A 25,845-nucleotide genomic window follows, 5' to 3' on the forward strand; every position below is an offset into this window, starting at 1 on the left:
AGGAGAATGTGCTCACTGCAGTGGCAGCTGAGGAAATCTCCAGGCTGGTTCCAAGGGCTACACTCCTGCAGGACACAGGCAGGTCAGATCTTTTGTTGCAGGCCAAGAAAACAGCTACAGCAGCACAGGTTATACTGCAACAGGATCTTGGCAAGGTGGAAAAAAACTGTTAAGATCTTCCTGTTTCTTTTATGATAGAGGATTTTTTTTCCCTAAGAGCTTGCCAAAAGGGTAACTTCATCAATGGAAAATAAAAACTGGGTTATGTTCTCTAGTAGTTTATTTCTTAGTTCCAAACTGGCCCATTCAAAAGCTGCAGAAGAAATCACCTCTGAAGTCCATGGTTTTGTAATCAGAACCTCCCTTTCAATTAGTCATGTTATAGGGCTGTAAACACAATAATTCCATCAATACTATGGAACAGTCATGTTGCATCTGTATTAACATAAATGTGTGCTGATGTGCCATAGGGCTAATCTGATATGACAGTAATTGGCTGATGCCCAGGCATGGAGGCCCTGGAGCTATGCTTGCTGTCTCTCCTCTAAAAGAACTGTCCTCGGAAACACTGGAAAGGAAACCAACTGTGATGCTATATCTTGCCTGCCATCAATCAGCAATGCTTCTTGCACCTGCATCACTGAGGTGTTTGAAGTTGGATGGTAACTGTTTAGTTGGAGAAGCTGTATTTGAAGTGCAACTTGATCTCCTACAAACTTAAATATTAAGAAATCAGGATTTCCAGACTATCTTGTTAGACTAAATCAGACTCAGCAAGCTCGCAATGGATAATAAACTCAGAAAATCCATAAAAGCATTCCTTTCCCTTTTCTCCGTGACTACAGGGAGCTGTGCATCATCACCCAGTGTGCAGTAGGCTTTTCTTACACAGATGAAGCTTAAGGAGCTTAAAACTTTATAAGTGCTTTGGGGCTACCGTTGTTATCTTGTACAGTGCTCTACAGACAGAGGCAAGCCTTAAATCTGAGACTGCAGCTGGGGTTCTCTGGCTAAAGGCCTTAAAGAAGATCAATATAAACAATGCCTAAGGATGTGAACCTGATCTCAGACAGTCCATCTCCTGTCTGGGCCATGCAAGCAAGTGGACAAACTCAAAAACCAGGCTAGGATCAGGAGTCTTTGCAGTTGCAGGCACAATAGGAATCACTTATTTTGCTTTTGGCAATATACCCTTCAAAGAGCCTTAGTGAGGAGAGACCATGTCTCCTTTTGAGGGATTCTGCCAAAGAAACCACAGCAGACACCCAGGCTTTCTGTATCTGGCTCATCAGCTCTGTGTAAGCTTTGCTGTCTGGATGCACAATGCCTTGCCTAATGCATCCTTGTTCATGACAGAGCTCTTGGGTTCTACCTCAGCACAAACCAAATAAGAGAGACTTGTTTTACTCAGAAACCATTATTCTCAACAGTATGGCACTAAAGGTGCATCACTTTTGGCAATATGCAAGAGCAGTATCTCAAAATCCCAGAGAGTACGTGGCTGACAGCGCCCAAACCATCTCATGGAGCAGCCAGTGAAATTAGGAGGAAAATTTTTAAAGTAAGGTGGGGAACAGCACCCTAAATAGGGAATTTTGAATCTGTGCTTACGTTCTGGATTTGACTTAAATCTTTCTAGGACTCTTATCTGCTCCTTCATCTGTAAAATGAGATCAATAAAACCTCCTCAGATTTACAGCAGTGCTCCCAGTCTTATTTGATGTCTGTGAAGCATTTTGAGAACCATGACTGAAAGAAACCACTACCAAGCCCTCAGGCCTTACTATAATACCAACAAACAAGCAGAGTTGTTTACAATGCTTTTCAGTGCCATAATTACTAGGAAATGAGGAAAGGTTAAAGTGTAGATGCACCCAGTGCTGCCTCGCTGCAGTGTAAATGGTAGGAGCAGATTTTAGAGATTTTCCTCCAGGGAATTCTGTTTTCAATAATGCAGTAAAACTTCTACCTCTCTGGATTCAAACAGATGCTCCTGCTAACACCTCAGGTATCAGAACCTATTATGAATTTGGGAGAATGCGTCTTGGAGCTGAAATCACACGGAAATTAATTAAGAAATTACTCACTGGGACCTCGAAGATTTAAAGAGCCAGGTGCTGCCCAGCCACCCTTTCCCAACGATTGAGCTCAGCCTAGTACCGTACCAGCACAAAATATCCCACCTTGCACGGGACAAAAAGCCCCCAGGCCCCTCCAAGGCTCTATCCTGCCGCCTGCAAAGCTCTCTGTCCCTGCGGGTGCAGTTTCAGGAGCCGAGAGCAGCGGCCGGCCTCGCCCGGACCAGCTCCCGGGCAGAGCAGAGCGCTCCGTGCCGTGCCGTGCCAGCGGAGCCCCCGCTGCTGGGGCGAGCAGCGAGCGAGTGCGGGGTGCGGGCACATGCGGGGCCCCGGCAGCGAGCAGGTGTCAGCCGGGGCAGGTGTGCAAGGGCTTGGGAAGCGCGTGTATCCCCCGCTCCCGTCTCCGCGCTGGGCGCCGAGCTGCCGGTGGGACCCGAGGGGCCCCGCTGGACCGGGGAACGAGACCCAGCGCACAGATAAATCACAGAGCGCTCCACGAGCGGTCCCGCAGCCCTCCCCGCCACGCAGCCATTTGCCTTTGTTGCAGCCCCGCGCCCGCAAGGTGCGGCGGGGCCGGGGCTGAGGCTGAAGAAGGAGCTCGCTCCCCGGTCGCTCTCCCCTCACAGAAGGGCGGTGGGGACACGTTCTGCGGGACTGGCTGCCGAGAGGGACCCGCCCGCCCGCCGCCCGCACCTGCCTACCTGCGGAGCCCGCCCGGGACGCGTCGCCCGCCGCCTTTGTTGTGCATGCCCGCCCGGCAGCGCCGAGCCGCGGGTCGGCTCCGGCCCGGCCCCTCGGCGCCCGCCGCTCGCAGGCCCGGCTTAGCCCGTCACCACGGCAACGGCGGGCGCGGCTCGGGCGAGGTACCGGCCTCAGCGCCCCGCCCCGACAGGGCCGAGGGGACAGAGCGGGCGGTCCTGAGGGGAAGGAGCGGGGGCACCCCGGAGGGCCCCGCCCCGAGCGGGGCTGAGGGGAGAGCGCGGGGCGTCCCCCGGGGCCGGGAGCGGGCGGTGCTGAGGAGACGGGGCAGGGCAGGGGGGTCCCCGCGGGGCTGGGAGCAGACGGCCCTGCAGCCTCGGCCTCAGGCGCTCGTCTTTCGGCGCCCGCCTTTCTGCCCAGCCCTGCGCCCCTCCTTCCCCACAGTGCCGGGCAGTTCCGAGCGCGGTTTAGATTAGCCCTCGGCTTCCTCTTACGGTGCTTGGGATCCCTCATTTTCCATATCCGGCAGCTGTTCTTTAGACTGGCCACCTCGGGAGTCCCTATCTCCGGTCACAGATCGCACGTTCTTTTGTCCTACAGCAAGCACGGCTCTGGTGACTCTCCTGACTATCTTCCTGCATCAGCCGCCACAGGCTCTACACGTGACGGGCAGTCTCTCTGGAAAGAGGGGAGCTGCTGTGAGAATAAAGCCAAGGCAGTGGTAACGCCTCCGTTTATCCCTGTTCTGGGTGAGGAACTAATTGTATCCTGCGTTTACAAGTATTTTAATTGATCATTCATTTTAGGCATAACCATGACAGCTTGAACCTCTTCCCTTTCAGTCATAAGGACTTGGCAAGTTAATAGTTATGTTGATTGTTTCTAGGATTAAGTACCGCAGTTCATTGGCTCTATCATGTAATGCTAGACTGAGCTGGGTCTTGTTACTGGACTTACACACGTGTGCCTGTGTTCATCTCGTTGTGAACAGGCAGGCTCTGGACTGGTGAGACATGTTAAAAGGAAGGTCCCTGATCAGAATTGCTCATATTCATGAGTTTCGTTAAGTGATCCAGACTAAGTAAAGGCATTGTTTCTGTTTGAAGACAATTAGAAAAAAACCTAAATTCTGCAGAGAAAAGTTGATTGTGGAGAGAAATAAATAGCATAGCAACCCTGAACTCTTTCTATGTGTTCAACACCTGATTATACATTTTTTTTCTTTCTGAGGTCTGGCAAACTCATATTAACATTAGTAGAAAGGGATTTCAGTGGCACTGGGCTCACAGCATCCTCCACTGAACGCTCTCGAATTACAAATAAAACATATGAAACCTCTTCAGTAAGCCTCGTGTCAGAGGAAAAGACAGAGACAGAATGTGCTCAAGGTTACAGAGATGTTCTCTGGCAAAACTGGGAAAAACTGCCAGAGCTGTGGTGTCCTGTCCCTGGTCTTCATCTGCCAGACTTGGCCATTCTGTCCCAAGAAGGCACCTGAGGTAAACCCAGCCCTGCCTTCAGGGAGAGCAGGGGAGACGGGACGGGAGGCAGCTGTCCTTTAGTTCCCCTTGGTCAATCTGGGCCCATATATTGCTCATGTCAGTAAACAATCTCCTTCTTAAGGGGTTTTTCACTGGACACAAGGACTCTTGGAGGATGACCTGGTGTTATTGTGCGGTAAAGGATGATAAGGAGAACTTGGAGATCTATTGCGATGGTCTTTGCAGCTCCCCCTGCAATGAGCTGCCTCCTTTTCCGTTGCATGCTAATTTATAAATAGACCAGATTCCGCTACTCAGAGAAAGCTTTTGTCTCTCCTTGTGCTCGATATATGTGATACTCTGCAGTGGAGAGCAGATGTTTGTACCAGATTCTGCTCCCATGGAAATGGGCAGTAGAAGACTCAGAGGCAAGGGGTGAAATAGCATCAGGGTTATCTCTTGTCCTCAGCTCAGAGCTCCTGTTACAGCCAGTCTGAAAGGCCAGAAGACGCCCTTGGATTTAGCAGCACAGTCTCGAGTGTATGCCTGTGTCTCTGCAGGAGATGGAGATCCTGTTGTTTGCAGACTCCAGTTACAGCTAATACTAAAAAAAAAAGCATCTATCCGCATAAACAGGAATTTTCCTCAATTGCAGGAGCTAGCAGAGGACACTACTTTGTCTCTGTCTCTGAAAGGGCTGAGTAATGTTTTGTTTGTTTGTTTTGTTCTTTTCGCTGCCTTCTTCCAGCTCCATGACTTTGGTGGCACCTTTGGCAGAAGAACAGTTGCCTTTGCTCCCATTTTATCCATATCCACCAGAGGATTTTGTTTTCCAGATTGTTTGCTGCTGCTGAAGCCATAGCAATAATGTTCCTGTATAGCTTTACTTAAGGGAGGGAAGAAACAAAACCACATGACAAATTGGTCCAATTTATCACAGCAACAGAAACCTGCAATTCAGCTCAATCGCCCCCACAGGCCAGCTTAGACAGCATCAATATTTAATTACCTGAGCGCCACTGCTTTCACAGGTTGGGCTCCACCTCTGCCTTTGCCTTGCTGCAGGTATCCCCCAGGAATGTCACCCCACCAGTGTGGAGAGGACCCCCAGAACTCCTCTGGGTGAGCAGGGTCTGTCTTTAGCCTAACAAGTCAAGCCTGCTTGCTACCCAAAGGGGCACAGTCCAGACCTGTTGGGTATGACTAAACTCCCTTTTTCCTGCCTGGCTGAACAACCCATGCCGTAGGTTAATGCCCAAGCCACATCTCCATGCTTTCTGGGCATGCCTGTGGTCTGTGGCAAACAGGAAAGCAGGAGCAGGACTGGACCATCACAGCTCATAGCCTCTCCTACAGTCTTTTTTTGGGTAATTGTTTAAACCAGACAGAACTGTTCACTTGTTAGCAAGCTGGAGGAGACTTCTGTTCAGCTGTCAATATCTGTTCCCATTATTAAGACAAGAGTATTTTATTCCAGAAGGGGCTGCAATGAAATAAAATGCCAGTAACTTGTCCAGCATGCGGTGCAGGAAGATTTGAAAAGAGAAGGAGTCAAACTACACCAAATCCCTCCTACTGTGAGCCAAGCAGGGCATCAGAGGAGGTTGGGAATCTCTTTTACTGGGCCCAGGCTCTGAACTGGCCACAGTAATTGGCATCCAAGAACATCTCCCAGCTCCATCCCAGAACATGGCCCCTTTCTGGCTTGCTCTGCCTTTCGGCAAAGCCCTTTTGTGACCATCTCCCTGCACCAAGGACCTGTTAGAATAAGGGTGATTAGGAATAAATGTAAGAGCAGAGGTTTCTGCATCAAAATAGTTTGGGCCAGAGGCTGCATGGCCAAGGGGATGATGATGTGCACAGAGGACTCAGGCATTTAGAAAGGAAAAGCTGGCTTGCTGCAGTTCATCCAGAGATGCTGGGCCATTTCCAGTGCCAGAGCTTGGCTGTTGAGGGATATCTTCCATCCCCTAGAGCACTTGGTGACTGCACCCTCTGCTCTTGTAGTTGTAGGGTACCTGTCTTGTTATGGGCATGGCTCAAAACTAACACAGCAGAACTGTGCAGCTCAACAGACACCTGCAAGTGCCCTAGAAAATACTTAATGGATTGTTCCATTAATTAACTGTCCAAGAAAGGAATTGTGAGCCAATTCACTGCATTCCAAATCACAGTTCTGTGAAAAAAGTTAACACAGAGCACAGCTCTTCCTCCTGGCAGCCATCCAGTTATTAATTTCCATGTATCAGCTGTATCTGAATGGGCTTGGTCTTCCGCCCACTGTTTCTATTTATTTGTTTTCCATTCATCTCCACTAAAATTAAAACTCAAAGCCTTCCAGAGAGAATGGAAAACAAACATGCTGAACCAAAACTGCTGCCCACATACAACCAGCAGAAACCCCTGCACTTTTTCCTCCTTTGCAGTGAGGCAAGATCTAATTTTTAAGACTCTGGCCTTTCACACCTAAAAAATAGCACAGGTAGCTATGGCATTAGCACAATCTCAAATTCTTGTTTCAGACACATCAGTAACTGAAAAGCCAAAGGTTATGAACTTACTTTTAAAGTGATACAAATTACAAAATATGTTCATTTAAAATTACAGTATTTAAATCCTATTTGCAACAGCACAATCAATAGGATCCAACTCTTGATGTACAGGAAGGGATTCTTATTAAGTAAAATGTGCTAAAATAAGGCTTTGGTCTTTTTCAGTCTTTTTCAAATGTTTTCCTTCCTTAAAAATACACAAGTGAGTGCATAGTGCTAGATATGAGTCTCGTTGAATATGAAATTCTTCTGCTTGTTACCTAAAAGGATTTCCTTCCTCCAATAAACAGAGTTTCCAGTTCTGTGTTTATAGCATCATCAGGAATTGCATCATCCTCCATAAACTCATCTCCAAGCTTCTTCCACCATGGCCAACGAGTGTATCTTAGCATAGTGTTGTGGGCTTGTCTTGCCTTGGTAGCTACAGGGATTGATCGACTCATAAAGGCACCAAAGTCTTTTTCTGTGGTCTCTGCTAAACCTGGAGCATCTGCAAGAACAGGAAGAAGAGTTTTCTGTATTTTGTTTGTGGTTTTATAAGTATTAAAAAAAAAAAAAAGAACACTACCCTCCCACTTCTCACCGTCCTAGGCCACTCCTTTCTTTGTGCTGGCATTGCAATTTTATGACTACCTGATAAATCATAAATCTGATTGGAGTGGCAATCCAAATAAAGGCTAATCTGACAAAAGAAATACATAATGGGGTAGAAAGAAGAAAGGGGAAACATGGACTGCTTCTTTCAGGTGCAGTGGTGGTATCCACCAAAATGACTTCTTGTAGAAGTATAATTTCAGAGGATCTCCTGGTCACTACTGTGGATCAGTGCTCCTGCTGCAGGGTGACATCAGCTTGGTGTTTCCACTGCTCTGGTGCAGCAGCCTTGTGGTTTCCCTGCTTGGGGGACCCAGTACAGTGTAAGTGTGTTGCTGATTTGCCTGCTCAGGGAATGATGAGCTACAGTGACACAGCACGTGACAGACTAATGGAATTCAGTAAGTTGCTGAATTCTGCCCAGCTTGGGTGCTCTCTGGTGGCTGCAGTTTGCTACTCTTGCTTTTTCATGCAGCCACTTGTCTGGAATTAAGATAGCACAGTGAATTCTGTTTCATTCAAAGCCAGGCCAGAGAAAATGAAAACATGGAAATTGCAGCTCAAAGATTTCCCTTGTCATCTAGAAGGGGTGAGAGTGTTTTAACCAGCAGCTTACTCACAACATGAGAAAACAAACCAAAGCAAAACAAATGTGGGTGAATAGGTTGTGTGAAACCCCCTTTTTAAGAAATTCTAATGCCTGTTACAGGGCTATTGCTTTTCTTGTGAACATATCAGACAGAGACTTCCAGCAGAAGAATAAGATGCTCCTTGAAAAACAGGTGTTTATCTTGAACCTACAGCAGCACTTGGATAATCTCTAACAAAGCCTGGATCTCAAGACAAGGCACATGGCAAAGAAAGAAAGATATTTCAGTTTTGAAATGAGGCTTTACCACTGCTCACTCTAATTTTCCCTCTAAATTGGTTTCATCCAAATGATAATCAAAGCCATGAGCAGAGCAGTCACATACTCATTAGCAGCTCCACATCGGTGTTGACCTGAGCCAGCAAAGCCTCTCTCCGCTGCGCCGCTCTCTGATCCAGCCTGTTCCTCAACAGGAACTGTGCCAGCTTTGCCTGAGCCTGCACATGCAATTCTTTACTCCTTTCTTCTGACATTTGGGAAGCCTGGAGGAAAATAAGTTTGTTACCATTAGGAGCTGGTTATTTTAAAACTTCTGGGGGTAGAATAATGCCTAAACAAGGAATGCAAATGCTGTTCCTAATTGTTAACTTTGTAATTTTGCTTCCTCTGCAACTCTCTTCAAAATTATCCATCATCATGTATATAAATTTTCCAATTACAGTTTGCTTTGACACTTTTTATTAGATTAATGGTTAAAATCCCCAGTATCCTAGTGCCTTGCTGCCAAACAAGCAGGGTTAATACATACATACCTCAAATGGATTATCTTGATCATAATTTATGAAGATGAATATATTTCATCCCTACAGTATTTTATGTTGCATCATTAATGCAAATTATGAAATTACTAAGAAACAGACCGGATGCAATTTGATGTAGTCATCCACCTTCTGCTGCAAAGCCAGTCTCTGCTCATCAGTCAGTCCCTTGGGTTCTTTCCAAGGAGAGAGAGGTCTCCTCCTCCTTCGTTTCTCCAAGAATTTACAAGCCTTTGTAAGGAACATATGAGAATATAACAATCACAGAGAGGAAATTTGCCTTCCTGTTTTGTTTATAAACAATCAGTGAAAGTGTTTCAGTACTGCATCTGTTAAAGCCTAAATGCAGCCATGATGTTGAAAAGACAACATACAAGGTCAGCATGAACACTAAATAGTAACAACACTCATAATAAGTTAGTGACTCATCTGTAGTATGGTGACATTCCAATCCTGGGTTTCAAAGAAGCAGCTTTTATATTTTAGTTGCAAGACTGTATTAGGCTTTGTAGCCTATACAAGCTTTAACCCTTTAAAGCAACTTGTGGCTCTAGACTATCACACCCGAGTAATTTTTTTAATAAATTATGGCTACATTAACAGTAAGAAAATAAACAGTTTTATGAGGCTTCACAACAATCTGCTCAGTCCTATCTACTGTTAGACCAAAGTATAAATACTTACTGCTCTTTGAATGATGACAGCTGCCTTATACTCCTTAAGAGACTGTTTCTGCTGATGAAAAATTCTTCTTGCTCTATACCCTCGCCAGAATCTCTGGATAGTTAATGCTGATTTCTCCTCCATTTCCTGCATGTATTTATTCAACTGACCTACAAAGGTAACAAAAATTCACAGTTAGAAGACTGTGGGTTATGTTCTCTTAACAATTTACATTGTTAATCCTCAAGCTAGAGAGCACCAAAAAAACTTGGGTGCTCTCAGTTAAAAGCCCCTCTTTCCCCAAGGTGTCCTGGCTGTGGGTCAGGTCTCGCAGATCATAGCTGCAATGGAGCTTTGTAACACAAGAAAACTCTCTCTCCCTTTCTCCTGAACCATTTTTAAGGCACCAGATCTTGATCAGTAGTTACTGAGCCCTGGGGGAATTAGCACATTCTCTTTCAGATAATTGGGTCAGGAGAAGAGACAGTAAGACTACAGTGCAAATAGACATGCAAGATGGGGAAACAGATTTGGGGAAATTGTTCCTAAGGACACCCAGACACTTTAATCTTCTGCTATAGTTTAATATAAATCATACTGGCATGGACAACTTCCAGTAAGGCCAGCTGTCGTTCATGGAAGAGTCTCATGGCCCTCTGTCTCTGAAGTTGCATTTGCAGTTTTAGAGCTTCATCTTCCTTCTGTTTTGTTAAATGCTGCAGCTCCTGTTCCCGTTTAGCTCTGCAATACACAAGTACATTAACAATTACCTAAAGTTGTACATTTCTTTAAAGTACATCTCCTTTTCTTTGTGTTAAGTGGTGCAGCACTGAGAAAGAAAATCCACAAAACAATCTGCTATGCCAGCTGTTGGCTGCAGAATGACACCAAGCAATGAGAAGTCTTCTGCAAACTAACACATTACCACACTAACTATAGCCACGAAAAACTCTGAACCACTCTACAAAACCAGAGTGTAAATCTTTACTAAGGATAAAGTTCTAAGGGCTCTGAAGGGAATGATGCTTCATGTGGGACATTCACAGCCAGAATGAACTGGAACAACAATTTTGATTCCATCATCTGCTGAAGAGGTAAAGCAGCATTAGCCATCTGCTCCAGTACCCACCTTTTCTAGTTCATCCATCAGCATGCACGGCACATGCTTCCCACAATACAAACAATTATTTTTGTACTGACTGCGAAAGGAGATCAGGATATTGGCTCCCAAGCCTCACTTCTTAATTTTGGAGGGATTTTTTTTCTCCAGAAATACAGACTGACACATTTAGTCCATCAACTTTGTTAGAGAACACTAGAATTTTAAATATATAATAAATATAATATAATAAATATAATAAAGAATTTTCTTGCAAATTCTTCCTGATCTTTTCTAGATTTGATGTTAGGGTGTTGCCCTGCTGTGCGCTGGAAAACCTGCAGCACAAGTTTCACAGATGAGACAGTTGAAAACTCTGTAACTGGCCCTGGAGTGTTGAAGCTACTAACAACATGTACATCAATGAAATACACAGCAACACATCAATATAGAGACTAACATAAAATACCTAATATACTGATGTATTGATACTAATAATTACTGAGACCACTAGGCCATGGTCTCAGTGAATTATGAGGAGGTGTGAGCTAAAGCTCCCCCTCCCTTCACCTCTCCTTCTCATCCCAATGGACCCAACCTAGCAGCTTAAAACCTGAGAATGTATAACTTTACCCCACAACAAGGTAACAATGGGATTTCTCTGCTCCTACTGCAGCAAAATCACTTCCCCACTCAGGACCTGAGTACCCTCACTGGGTCCACAGCCCAGGGTTCTGCTCTCCTCTAGCCCTTTTCTGGGGACAATGAAAGAAGTGCTTTAAGCACTCGGGAAGAAAACCAACCAATGGACAGAGCAGAAGTATAAGGCATGCCAGAGGAGGAAAATGTCCACAGACTAGACCTAATGTTCAGGTAATTTTGCTATTGCTGCATGGCACATACCTTTAGACTCACAGTACTAATGAGCTATCTGTGTTTCCCATCACTAGTATAAATTGAGCTATAATTTTCCCACCAACCATACCTTCTCTTTAGTCTCTAAAACTGGGAGAAATTGGGACGGAAACTGTTGTGTGAAAGAGATGCTCTGGATTTAAAGATCTGACCTCAACAGATCTCCATCACAATCTGACAGACCATAATCCTTTTACAACTGTAATGCAGACTTGAGGTGTGCCCACACACCGACCTACTGAGACAGATCATGATACATGTGATTATATCAGAATGGTTTCAAGGAAACTAAAGGTTTTCAGCCCACACATTTCTATAAATTAGAGCTGTAAATTTTTACATTTTTAATTTAGGTAATTAATATTTTAGTCCAAATATTATATTTTTAAGACAAATGAAGTCATAGAATCAAACAGGACAATTGTTCACATTTTCTTGATAAAACTTTTAATATTTTGCCCATCAATTTTTATCAGCTTCACTAGGTTGAAAACTACAAAAATGTTTCATGAACTTCTCAGATCTGTGAACACATCTGTGAAACCAAGAGTGTCTGTCAGGTATTTAAATGATTCTTTAATACTGATTCTTTCCTATGTAGTCTGCAAAACACATTTGTCCTCTGTTTCTCCCAATGATAAGATATATTTGCTTGCACAAGACCACACTGTGATAGGGAACTGCCTCTGAACTAAAGTAAAACATACACAGAGTAAGATCCAAGCTTCCTTCTGCAGTTCATGGCACAAAGAAGCCTCCCTCTGGTCATCTCTTTAGAAATGTAAAATGGTTTCATTTTTGATGTATTATTAATAAAAAATATTGCCATTTAAAATGTCCTACAATTAGCTATGTAATAGTGAACTAGCTTCAAGGAGAGACCACAGGCTTTAACATTCACTGAGGAGATATTTCTGAAACCACAGTTTCAAAAGTTTATAACTTGAAGAGTTTAAGATCTTCCTCTGCAGCTGCAGGTGAGCAAAGTTTGGAGTTTCAATCTTGCCACTATTTAACCACACTTGTTCTAAAATAAATCTGTGAACATAACCAGGACCTGACTGCTAAAAATTAAAAAGTACTCTTAAAGACTCTTCTAAAGTCATGTTTACAGGATTCCCAACACTATTTTTCAGTGTAATGTTTTGAGGTAGACAGAAGAAAACCAACACTGGCACTGTACAGTTACTGTATTTGCTCAGTACACTGGGACTGAGTGAGCCATGCACACACACAGCTGTAAGGACATTAATAAGTTTCCATTCCTCTCAATATTAAACAAACACCTTCCAAAAGTCAATTTAAATTACTTGAGGGCTACTTAAAAGGCACACACTAATGCTTACAATATTGAAAATATGACACAAGGGAGTCAAGCAGCTTGGTGATGGCTGATAGTCTCACCATCCTTTCCCTGCTGCTTTTCCATGTTACACCTTAGCCCATCATCCAAAATTTCTGGGCTATAAGTTTAGCTTGCAGGCTTGCAATATTGGCTTCAAGTGCATGGTGGAGTAAAAGGGAGTAACAAGGATGTCTGACTCCATCACAAAAGTGCAGTGACCAGTGACCCTCAACAGATACACTGCTTACCCCTGCAAATCTTTCAGAATTTAAAAACTACACCTTAGATAGTCCAATATCCTCTTAAGGCTAGTCTAGACAATAAAGCATAGTTGTTTGCTTTGTATTACTTTGGTCACAATGCAATGTGATTTGACAGTGATTTATAAGATCTACTTTTGACACAGTAATGATCAATGTGCAAAAAAAGTTTGAAAAAACTTGCTGTGGAGTCTACGGTTGATTTTAATCCCTTAACCCATGTTAAATTCAAACTAAACTTCTCAAAACAGTTAGCCTAACACATGCTAACATTACTGCTGCAGTGTTATTCAAGTGAGACAAGCATTATTTACATAGCTTCCTTCTTCTCTGCTGCTCCAAGGCAGAGGATACTATTTCTAGGTCACTGAAGTAACTCTACTTCTGAGAGCCAAAGATTTAAAAATTAATGAAGAACACGGTCTTGCAAGCACTACACTGGCACTATGGGCCAAGCACTATGGGCCTTGGTTTCTGCAGCACTCTGGCATGTGCAAGCTCCACCCTAGCGCCAATGTAATTTACAGAGCAACTTTGTGTCAAGTTAACTGTTAACCAGTTATCTGTCCTATCACCAGCACATCATCTTCTAGTGCTGTTTAGTGCAATGGGAGGGATAGAGACCGTCCAAACAGAGACAATCAGGGCCATGGAATGTGGGATGTATAAGGACAGGCAAGGTGTGTTTAGCCTAAAGGAAGGCAAACCTGTCTCTCACTACCTAAAGAAGTGTTAGAAAGCAGACACAGCCACACTCATGGGGGTGCTCAGAAAAAGGACAAGAGGTAGTGATAAAGAGTGCAACAAGGAAATTCCCACTGCCTGTAATGGAAGAATTCTTCACAAGGCAAATCATCCAGCACAAGGAAAGGGAACAAGTGAGATGGTAGGATCTGCATCCTTGGAGACCTCTAAAACTGGATGTGGCCCTGAGCACCCAGATCCCATTTTGAGGCAGGGCCTACTTCAAACAGGACACTGAATTAGATGATCTGAATTCTTCCACTTCCTTTGTGACTTGAGAAAACCCAGCCCAACTCAAACCTTCGTACTAGATCCTGTTCTTTACTGTTTTTCACAAAGTCATACTGTTTACCTGAAGCTTCTCTGTAAAGTCACCACTGCTTGGGGCAGCTTTTTTAGCCTTTTCCTTGTCTGAAATCCCCACCACGCTGCCTGGATTACACAAGCTGCTTCATGCCGCTTCTGAAATTAATAAAACAGTTGGTAGAATATTGTCTATGCATATAAAAACACTATTACTGCTCGCATAATTGGACAATCTCAACATTTGGCCAAACCCCATCAGTTTCCAAATGCATCAAATGGGAGAATTTAAGGTTTTATGAGACAGTTCTTATCATGAACTCCATACTTGCCCCAAAAGCAGTGAATCTGACCACCGGTATTGATGCTGTCTGTGATAGACAAACGAATCTACAGCACAAATATATATATATATATAAAATCAAAATGAGAAATTTGTACTTAAAACACCTGAAGCACTTGGTATTTCAAATGGTGATTCAATCAAAATACCTACACTAGAGAGGACAGAAAGACAACTTTGAAGAAAGAGCAGCAGGAAAAAATGTTAGATTTGCAGGATGATCAGAAGTCACTGAAATGCAAACATGAAAAAATCTATTCTATTCTTAAATGGATTTTTCATAAAAAACCACAAACAAACTGCATCAAAAAACACCCTGCTCTGTTGAAGATGAAACCAGGTCTCTGCAAACATAACTGATTTTCATTGAAGTATTGTCTCTGAGAAACCTGCATGCAATTTTTTTTAAGATGCTCCTGAAACACACATTGTCTCTTTCACTGGGAACACAGTCCAGGTGGTGTTCTTACTGCACATTTTCTGTATATGACTTAGTTCTATGTAAATGCTGCCTAGAATTCAGAGATCTAAATTTGTAACACCGATGTGAGAAAAGCAGATTCAGTTATTTTAATCTGATAATTAGCAAAAAAATTAATTATTTCCCCCCATGGTTATATTGAAACCTATGGTGAATCTGCACAGAAAGCCAATCTCTTGAGTCATAGTCCCATAATTTTAATGGCTGAGCAATTTCTTGATGTTTTAAAAAACTACAATAAAATAATTTCAAAAATGCAATTAAAAATTAATTAACATAGTGAAATAATAACACAGGTTTGAAAAGTTTCTACAAAGTGATATAGTAAATCTATTCTAAACATACACAAATGACATGTAAATAGGATTTCACATCTAAATAGGATTTCACATCTGAAAGTCACATTAAACTTAATCACCTGCATTTCTCCTTTTCCACTGGATTGTTCCAAATACATCAGGTCCAAGAGTTGATTGACCTCCCTGTCAAATCCTTTGCCAGTCCACTGTTTACTTAAAAGCCCTTTTAATCCTAAGAGAAAGAGAAGATGTTAATTCAGTATCGTGAATTTATCCTTTCAGGCTCTCAAAGTAACAAACTGTGAACCAACAAATTAAATCTGATTCTATGTGCAAAGAAGTGTGAGAGCTGAAGACCATCAGCCATCTTTGAGTGTCAATGCATAATCTTATCAAAGAATGTCTGGTGCTCCAACTATCACAAAGAAGTATTATCCAGTGATTTTCTGTGTCCGAGTCAGTATTGTGTTTATATCACTGACAGTCAAATTACCAATCTACTTTCAGTGCCTTATCAGTAAGTCTTACTAAGGTGCTAAAAAGAATTCAAAGCACCACATAAGTGCTGGGTGTTGTTAACACTCTTTTCATATTTTTCGTAATAAAATTTATTTCTTTCCAACTGGAATTGTTTGATGTCTGCACAGCATCATTTAACTGTGAGTGCATGTGCATCCAATCCACGAGACAAAAGAGCTTTTTGGGCTTGCAGTAGCTAAAAAGCACCCTTGTGCTCCCTCCACAACACACACACACTCCCTATGCAAGTAGACAGTAACATGTGGTAAAATGTTTGTATCAGACAAATCCCAGAGCCTAAGGGCTGGAGGGAAGAGGAGGGAGGGCAGGAAGTATGTGCATGTTTGCCTCCTGAAGAACTGCAGATTCAAGTAACTTTCCCATCTTCAAATTATTGCCCATAAACGTATTCATACACTGGGCAACTCCAACACAACACTCACATGTACTTACAGGATCTGGAGCACACAGAAATGGCACCTCTGTGGGACCATGTGCACCATTTTAGAAAAACAATAACAGGTAAACACTTCAGGAGAGACAGGCAGGACTCCAAATGGGTGCCCCTGAGCCCTGCAAAAGCAGGGAGCCAGGCTACACAAGAGAGCTCCCTCACCCAAGTGCTGTGGGTCTCACACAACCACTTGCCAGTCTCTGTGCAGACTACACAGCCATATGCTCCTTCTGGCTACTGGCAGGGAGTACCTCCAGTGTGCCTCACAGATGTGTCAACCCATGCAGGACAAAAGGCCAGGCCCTCCAGGGAACCTGGCACAGGGGCTGTGCTGGTCCTGGAGGTGCCCTCACCTCCAGCAGGCTGCCTTCACTGGCAAAGCTCACACCAAAGCACCTCACACTGCCACTGTGAAGCCAAGGGACTTCAGTGAGATGGCCAGATGGTGGAAATGCTGTAATGCTTTCTCTGTTGCTTTTATTCCTCAAAGTCTCTAAAGGATTCCAAAGCCCAAATTAAAACTAACAGAAGGATTCTAACTTAAAAAAAACCAAAAAAGGTAGAGAAAAAAAGCAATTTTTTTTTTCATTTCTTAGTGGAAAGAGGAAATGTATACAGTTCTAAATGACTGTGGCATACTGTGATTCTAGAGCAAAATAAAGCATCCTTTGATGGAGATGTACACAACTTCAAACAAGCCAGCATTCTACAGCTGGGATGATCAGACCATCAAGGCAGCTTCCCAAGAATCCACAATGTGATAGCAGCCTTAGGCACACTATACTTAATTCCACAATACAAGGAATCCCTCCTCTCAATTCTGTAGACAAAAGGGTGGCAAAGCTGTTCATCTGGTCCAGAAATTTATCTAGCTGTTACTCTATAATAAGTAGTCAGCACAAGTGAAAAAAATGGAAATTGGACGTTTTGCCTTGCATTTCTTCTTTTTACTGTCTTTGTCCTCTAAGGACTGAGGCTGCTCACAAGTAGTTTTGACCCACAATAACATCCAGAACATAAAAAGACATGGCAGATATTATGCCTGTTCCTTAGTCCCCATGGGCATCATAGAGTACAAAGGAGTTTCCTGGAGCTTCCTGCTATGCTAGAGACAGCAACATTAAATGGGACACCTCATTAAGGAATGAATAACATAGAACAAATTATACACAAACTCAGCCTTATCATATGAAGGCATCGAGACAAAACGATAAATTAATCTCGTGAATTCTTGGAAAGAGCTCATTCCAATTACTTGGATATCAAAAGACAGCCAGCTCCTGGATAGCTAAACAGCCCCCATCAGATGAGGAGACTTGCAACAGCCAGGGTCAGCAGGTCACTAAGTAAAACTTTCATGCTCTGGATTAGTGAGCCTTAGCACTGTGGCAGATGTGACACAGGGCTCTCTGACTGTGGCAGTACAGGCACCCTGCCAGTGGATCCCTCAATAACCAACCTGCACAGGGAAACAGAGAAGCAAAAGCCCATCAGGCTGGAAATCACAATCAACAACTTTAAAAGACCGGTTGCCACATGCAGAGTGCTCAGTACACAGAAGAAAATAAATCTAGGGAACAGAAAGAGGTGCAGTACCTGCAACTGCAATGAAAATGAATAGAAGGGGAAAAAACCCACAAAGCAACGTGGCATTGCAGTTTCCACCTGTACTGGAGGGTTATTGAACCACAGGGAAACCCCTGTCTTTTTATTTCCACAGGGAATGCAAGAGGAGGCTCAGTGATTGGTCCCATGCATGTTTACAAACCTTTGTAGCGAGCTGTGAGTAACTGCACAAGCTGTTTGCAAGATTTTGCCACTAATAACAGCAGTTTTGTGGCAGCACTTCCAACAGCAGGATTGGTGGTAGAGGACAGCTTATAAACAAGTTCATCCAAGACAGAGTGAAGGGTCTCTTCTTCAACTTGAAGCAAGACAGAACTTAAAAAAGAATAAAGAAAAAAAAGGGGGAATGGGACAGAAGTGTTAATTGAAAAACATGAGCTTTTAAACAGTGACTTATTTAGCTATGTCAGGCTATATACAGCAAGCCAAGATGCCCAGCTAGCTGGACCAGGAATATGATCCAAACAGTACTACTGTTTCAATCAATCCATTACCACTCCCTCAATTTAAGAAGATTAAAATTCCAGCTTTTTAATGTTTTTAATTTCTACTACAAAGACTAGGGGGGAAAAAACCCCCAAACAGTAAAACACAACAATGCTTGCAAATGAAAAGATTTTATTTTACCAAGCAGTAATGAGCTACCTTTTATATTTATTATTAAGAAAAATAATAATACAAAAACAACCAACCTATCGATCCTCAAAATATTGTGTAATACAGACATCATGACAATTGCTGTTTCAACATTATCTGTTATTAACAACTGCAGGAAGCGATCATTTTGTAGTACTGCAAAGAAAACAAAAAACAAGCAAACAAGAAATCATGAAATCAGAACCAGACTTGAAAATACGATAAATCAAATAAACTTCATCATAAGTCATAGCAAGTAAACCCAGACACTGTTTCTGGAACAAACTCCCTCATTTATAATTCTTACACTGAAACTTACTGAGATAACTAAACTACTTCAACCTCCAAAAAACATGGTGAATCCTGTTTTTTCTGCCTTTGGACATCCCTCAGGCATTGATGTTGCAAGGGAATGAAGGCTTTAAACCTCTTTATGTTACAACAGTGCCCTTTTCTTACAACAACAGTGAAATTAACACTGGGGAAACAAAATCTGAAAAAGTTAAGGACCTCAAACTTGACAGTTTGTTACCCCAGATTATTTAATGCAAGTACACTGATGTCATTAAAGCACCATCTTTTTATCCCAGTGTATCACTGGCTATGTATTCAGTAATTTTTCTGACCATTTGTGTTTTTATATATATCTTATGATCCTTTTGGTTTTTGTCCAATACTAGAAACAAAACCAAATTCTGCTTTTCTGAATCAGTGCGATTAACATCAGTTTAAATGAAAGCTTATTTTGGCCAGAAATATATCGTGAAGTTTGTTAGATATTTGTACAATTTCTTGTCGTGTAAAAAACTTCAGAAATCTGTCTCCAAATCTATCTACTTACAGGGCTAACAATGTACTCTGGTCAAATTTCTACATATTTTAATCACATACAGGAAAATATCAATTGTCTCTTATTGGAAAGAAAAACCCCAACAACCTGATTTTTAAAAGGTATAGACTTACAAAGATAAATTACAGGATGACACTTTTAAATGTTTGTCTCTGAAAGACTAGAAGGGGAACTCTTGAGTATTTCCCTTTAGTGGATATTTACCATTTCAGATATTGCTGTTGAGCTGACTACTTAAAAAGACTGATTTAACATCTACTCAAGTTTAGAAGACTAGGTGGAGATTAGCTTAAGAATGAATTTTGAAACTCCTAGTTGCCATAAATAAATGTTCAGGTGTTCTGTGGGTTGACATTTCCCTTACCATGTGCTGCTAGTTGGATATGCCCACCGAACAGCCAGCAGATGGCATCAGTTACTATTTGGAACCAGTGTAAAAAGTCTTGTTTTTCTTTATCCTAAACAAGAGAGAAGTAGGTAAAAACATGTGTATGTATCTTCATTAAGGACCTCATCTTGATGTCTTGGGAAGGTTTGTATGCCTCAGGAATTTGGAGACCAAACTCCACCAAATTTCCAAATGAAGTTGGTGAAACTGTAGGAACTAGTAAAAAAAAACCACCCCCACCTGTGAGACCTTTGGGGTCAGAGATCAATCAAGAAGATCTGAAGATACTAAAAAAATAAAAATATGCATTTGGGAAAAACAATCACAACAACAGGAGAGAAATCTTGTTTATGCCTCAAAAATATTTGATAGCATTGGAGAGATAAGACAAATGATGGCTCAGCAAATATGCATCACAGATTTAATGCACTAAGTGGGAAATATATTACTTTAAAGAAGAGGGGGAAAATTAAAAAAGGTATTGTGGCCAAGGACACAGTGAAAATGGAAAAGGTTCCTGATAGCTGGTATGGTGAAGCTTCAGAAGCACCTTCTAGCTGGAGGTGTGGGAGCAAACACCAAACCTCTACAAAGCTGAAATTTGATCTGTTTGCCAAACAGACTACATCATGTGCTTGCCTGTGATAGCACTGGACTGGAAAAAAAACATAGAATCAATCATAGAATGGTAGGAAAGGACCTAAAGTCCATCTTGTTCCAGTCCCACTGCCATGGACTGGGACACTTAACAGTAGACCAGATTTCTCAGAGCTTCATGGAACCTGGCCTCAAATGCTTCCACAAATGGAGCAGCCACAGCTTCTCTAGGCAGCCTGTCCCAGTATTTTGCCACCCTGACAGCAGAGAATTTCCTCCCTAATTTAAACCTCCCTGCTTCAGTGTCACTCCTTATTCTGTCACTACATGCCCTTGTAAAAAGCTCCTCTTCATCTTTCTTGTAGCCCCTTTAGGTACTGGGAGGTGATACAGGTTCTCCTCAGAGACTTCTCCACGCTAAGCAACCCCATCTCTCTCAGCCTTTCTTCACTGCAGAGGTGCTCCAGTGCTCCCCTATGACCAGCAGGAATTCAGGTTTTAACACCTGAATGCACATACAGATGCACATTCCAGTCTGTATTCCAAGTGTGAGCCATAGACTACTGGAAATCTGGAATCTTAGTGTGTGGAACAGCAAAAGGGTTTTTGACAGTACTTCACTGCTTACAAATGTTGCTACAAAGCACATGGTCATACATCCCACATTAATTCAGCCTCCACAAATGAAACCCTGGGAAGCCTAGTCCTAGATCCCAGCTGGAGCCACGGCTCTCAGTCAAGCTTTAACTTTGTATTTGGTCCAGACTGACGAGGAGAAATACAATAACAATACAAAATAACAATAATATGTTAAGCTGTAATATTATCTGTTCTGTGTTTTGGCAACATGTCTTTTTCTGAAAACCGTTTCACTACTTCACTTGACTTCGAAAACTTGTACACAAAGCAAAAGAGAGTAGCAAAATCTCTACTGGTAGAGTGGGATTTCCAAAATTCCACTGAGCAAGCATCAAGTCTGGGTGCCCAGTCACCTCTGAGACCATGAAGTTTAAAAGCCAAAGTACTAATTATAATGTAGACTGCATTTGCATTCAAAAGAAATCTTTGCCCACAAGCGTGACTCAAGTAGTATGTAGGCTGAGACATAATAAGAAAGTATGGGAGAAATTACATATTGTGGATAAGAGTCTTCTGGGATGTCATTTAGGAAGCTTCCTTGTCAAGCACAAAATGCACTTTTCAAGTACTCCACTAACAGAAACTATGTCATTGCACTGATGCTTTCTGAGAATTGATTGTCTGTGGTGTCTATCACAATACTTTGTAGGAAAACTTTGGCTAAGTGCTAGAAGCCAGTGAGCCAAGAAATGAGATAGTATGGAGAAGTGGGGTTATTAAAAGAAACTGTCAGAATCCATGAAGATGGAAATTTAAATTACTTGTGGGTTTTTGTTTGTTGGGGGTATTTTTCCTTCTGATTCTAGAACTCAGAATACTCCAGAAGCATGAGGGAACCTCGCTGAGCAAAACCCTTCTTCATTGCAAAAAAGGAGGAAAATGTGAGAAAGTGTTTAGATCTATAAATTCATGAAGTCTGCCTTTGGCATTCTCCATTTGCAAGTTCAGAAATAGTGAGCATTCTTGGAATTTTTTTGCCAATTATGCAGCAGAAATTGAATGACAAAACAAACTTCAACAAATCTGATTTAAAATCTTAGGGCTCCCTAAATCGTTTTTTGTATAGCTGAATAAAATGAGTGAGAACTAAGTCATTATGAAGGCTGAACTAATGATATGCAAAGTTAAGACACTACTGTGACTGGGATGCTGTCTTTTGTAGGGCTTTGTGTAGTGGCTTTGCCCAAGTCATGGAGCAAATGCTGCACAATTACAGATGTCAGCTTCAGAGCTTGAAGGCATAAGAAAAACCACTGCAATTTCTAGAAAATAAATTTTCCTAATACCATATCCCTAGAATAATATCCTACTTATCCAATATGCAGAAAGTTTGCAGGCGTTCTCTGCTCTTTTAGCCATGAAACGTAAATACCTTGATTGCTCGGATAAATCGTGCTTGCAAGCGTTTCCCCAAAACCAGCAGGCTGTCTATAACTGAAGGAAGAAACTTCCTGTAAAATTCCTCAGGATCTTCTTTCACCTCTAGCCCTACACAACAATGACTGACACGGAGCAAAACAAAACAAAACAAAAAAAGAAAGAAAAAAGGGAAAAAAGTCAACCTGAATAGTCAAAGGCCTGTTTGAACAACTTTGAATGAATGTCACGTCATCAGAGAAATGCTTCAATGGCATGGAACAATTCCCCCTGAACAACAGCTCACTGCTGTGACTGGCTCCAAGGTGGCTGCCTCCAAGGAAGAGCAACCACTCGCAGGTTGGAGACCATATTACCACTTATTATGGCATTTCTCAGTTAAAAACATATCCAACACACTTTCTCCTTTAGCTTCATAGAATCTGTTCAAGCTCGTTCTATATTCTAGGGAAGGGCTCTGATGGTCATAAAGAAGAAAAAAAAAGGCAAAATAGAAAGGTAGAAAAAAAAACTGATAAAGGAAGCCCGATGATGTGCACAGTTGTCAGTAAAAATAATTTGTCAGTAAAAATATGTATAAAAAATATACCACAAAACCTTCAGCGAGCCTGGCTACAACTTTTCTCAAACTGAGGAAGGCATGTGGGCTAGAAATCAGTTCCTCAGATCTCAGCTCTCTTATTTTACTCACCACAATACGTCAGTTGTTTCTAGAAGACTTTTTACAAGAAACTGCATGTTTTACAACTGATAAGTTGTTTCAATTCTGCACTTGGTACTGATACCAGTGCAACAAAAGAGTCTTCCTGACTTTTTATGAATTTTGCTTTCTGATATCTTATCTAGGCTATATTAACATTTTGGGAATGCACACACATAAAGCTGTCTACCAAAGCCCTTGGAAAACAAATTCTAGGCATGAAGCTGAGAATCATCTGGCTACAAAAGGACATTTTTAGAGCTAAAATAAATTTCAGTATTCTCTGCAACTGAAACAGCTTTTAGGGGATGATTTAAGCATCACACTACTCTGGTGATAACTCTTGCATCCCTTACTGAAATTCCTTGCATTAAAAATTCATACTGCAGATATGGCATAAATAAGAGATGGTCACATAATTACTTCATGCCTTAGAATTTTACTCCTTAGTTAAGCCAAACCTAAACCTGAGGAAAATTTAAAATGTATTATTTTTCCTGACATTTAAAATTGAGATTGGATCGCTGGGGGTTTGAGTTTAAAGTTTTCTTATTTACAATGCCATTCTCACAATATTCCTACATCAGGTTATCTAGTCTGTATGAACTGTGTTATCTATTATATTTAAAAATGTAAGTAGATATTTCAAATTGGTATATCAAATAAATATTTAAGTACAGTCAGGCCAAGCAGGGAGTCAATCAGGTTGGAGATCTTTGCAAGATGAAATCTAAGCAAACAAAATAACAATTTTTAAATAGCTACAATTCAAAATTATATAATCACTGGATAAAAACTGCTGCACTAATGAGTACTGTCCACAAAAAAAAGGTAAAGCCAACACAAACCCTGTTCCCACCATATAGCTCCCCCAGCTCAATAAAACACAATGCAAATGAATTAAACAGGACCAATTAGGCTATGCCTGACCCCTCTGCTCTTGACTGCTTCCCTGCACTTTAACCCTGGCCTTTCCTGAACAACAAGCCTTGTTCTGGATGGGAGCCAATGTATTACAGCTTGAAAAGAGAAAGAGCAAGATGAAAGGACAGAAAGAAAACTGGAAGCTCTCTTCTTAGCTTTTTTTTTTTTTTACCTTAGTATCTCTGCTAGCTGGGCAGCAGTAGCCCAGGCTCCATGCAGCTGAGAGTGGTCTTGCTTAAGGACCAGCAGGCAGTACTGAGTAAGACCATAATCGTATATATCTTGCTTAATTTTATTTGATTCTTCACATCCTAAGGAAGGACTGCTTAAAATTCCTGTGGGAAGAAAGTGGGAGAGAGACAAAAAGAAACATAAGATTCCGATATGCAGGGGTTTTTTTCCTTTTTCTAAAATGTAAGAAGAGTATATGTACACAGAACCAGGATCCAGGATTAAAGTAATTGTAAAAGTGCTAACAACACCATTAAATATTTTGTCAGCAATTTCTGCTGCTACAGTTACAACTCATTTGAAAAATTATATGACAATTGGGAAGGGGTAGCTAAACTTAGGTTTCCATTTTCTCTCTACATATTTAGTAGCATAACATAGATTATCTGGGATATGAACCATTTGTATGAATTTCCTAGGCTAGATAAAACCACAACCACTGGGAAACATATAGCTTCCTTATAATTACATCCCAATTTAGAACAGGACCTGACTTGTTTCAACCATTCCTATGAGCAGTGGCTGTATAGCAGAAGGAAAGACAGGGAAGTCACACAGGAGATCACACATATGATCTTGTTTCTGTGTTAAGATTTAAAAACTGAATATAGACAACCACCCTCGCTCTCTGCCCAAAGAGCACTGGGAGAAATGATTTGACCAAGTGTAAGATCCTTGCCTGTATCAGCAGGGAAAGGGCCCACATTATCAGCATGACAGCTGAAAAGCAGAAAAAAATTCTGTCCATTTGCTCCTCAGCTCCTCCTCTTTATTTTTGCCAAGTCAGACGCCACTCTCAGGAAAAGCTGCCGTATCAACCTTCCTTACAGAGTTTCAGAAAAACTTTCTGTATTTAAGGAGGTTGACGGAAGAATGACTGGCCATAGTTCACCAGCTCATAATTTTATTTTACGAACGGCACTAATTACCCTTTAACTTCAGCAGCAGCAGGGGGATGTCCTGTTCTCTGCTCTCAGTGATCTGAGCAGCCAAGGCCAGGACCTGGGGGTCCGTGGCTGCCATAGCGAACAGCCAGGAGCGCACACCACCATCGATTCCACCGTCTTTCCTTTTTATGTTAAGGCGCGGGGTCCTCAGGCCACTACTTCATCCCAGCTCCTGCAGCACAGCTGGAAGCCTCGGGCTGCAGGACTCCCCCTGAGAAAGGAAACAAACATGGAGGAAGCCCCACTTGCGCTCCCTCCCGAGGCCGCGGGCCGCCAGACCGGCTCTGCCGGCAGGGCGCACCTCCGGCCGGGCAGCCTAAGCGCGGCCCCACGGGGCGGGCAGCAGGAGCGGCCTCACCTCACCCAGGGCCGGGGAAAGGGCAGAGGGAGCGGTGCCCTCTCCCAGCGGCGCCACTGTCCCCGGGAGCGGCGGCGCCGGTACCGCGCAGCCCCCAGGCCGCGGGGCCCCTCGGGGCGCTCTGAGGGGACCCGCACGCACCCACGGCCCCTCTCACCGCCACGCGGGGGCTCCCCCACTGCGGGGGGAGGGAGGGGGAATTGGAACTTCGAGCCCGCCGTCTCCAACGCGACGGCTCCCCCACGCCCCCCTCCCCTCACAGCTGTGTGGTCGCGGCCTCTCTCCGCCAACCAGCGCTCTCCCCTGCGGGAGGAGGGTGTATTTGCATATCCGCGT

The 25,845-nt window shown here is 42.6% G+C and overlaps 2 protein-coding genes across 9 annotated transcripts in view; both read right to left on the reverse strand.

The window, feature by feature from the left end:
• The window catches only part of LOC129122652 (uncharacterized), a 45,253-nt gene extending 41,810 nt beyond the window's left edge, over positions 1 to 3,443 (reverse strand). For 2 of the 6 annotated variants that reach the window (XM_077181640.1, XM_077181639.1), the window contains exon 1: positions 3,272 to 3,433. Coding sequence is in view for 2 of the 6 variants with exons in the window: in XM_077181641.1 (XP_077037756.1) it covers positions 2,780 to 2,826 (47 nt within the window). In the remaining 4 variants the exon portion in view is untranslated. Of the gene's footprint in view, positions 1 to 2,779; positions 3,174 to 3,271 lie in introns of those variants that run through there. The other 4 variants (XM_054636594.2, XM_077181638.1, XM_077181642.1 and 1 more) reach the window with 3 other exon arrangements.
• A 3,363-nt stretch (positions 3,444 to 6,806) lies between these two features.
• Positions 6,807 to 25,797, reverse strand: IQCB1 (IQ motif containing B1). Of its 3 annotated transcripts, none has more exons than XM_077181644.1 (14): positions 25,515 to 25,797; positions 25,134 to 25,362; positions 24,146 to 24,308; positions 22,345 to 22,474; positions 19,713 to 19,806; positions 18,555 to 18,654; positions 18,005 to 18,177; positions 15,383 to 15,495; positions 14,190 to 14,299; positions 10,073 to 10,215; positions 9,496 to 9,644; positions 8,914 to 9,042; positions 8,379 to 8,535; positions 6,807 to 7,300 (listed from the first exon to the last, which is right to left on the reverse strand). In XM_077181644.1, exons 2-14 carry the CDS (start codon positions 25,225 to 25,227, stop codon positions 7,071 to 7,073), a joined length of 1,785 nt encoding a protein of 594 aa, XP_077037759.1. In that variant the 5' UTR covers positions 25,228 to 25,362; positions 25,515 to 25,797; the 3' UTR covers positions 6,807 to 7,070. The 3 variants fall into 3 exon arrangements, with proteins under 3 accessions (XP_077037759.1, XP_054492324.2, XP_054492326.2); XM_054636349.2 differs by having other exon boundaries at positions 25,510 to 25,797; XM_054636351.2 differs by having other exon boundaries at positions 25,667 to 25,795.
• Positions 25,798 to 25,845: the final 48 nt, after the last annotated feature.

This window comes from Agelaius phoeniceus, chromosome 7 (assembly GCF_051311805.1).
Source record: "Agelaius phoeniceus isolate bAgePho1 chromosome 7, bAgePho1.hap1, whole genome shotgun sequence".
NCBI classification, from domain to species: Eukaryota; Metazoa; Chordata; class Aves; order Passeriformes; family Icteridae; genus Agelaius; species Agelaius phoeniceus.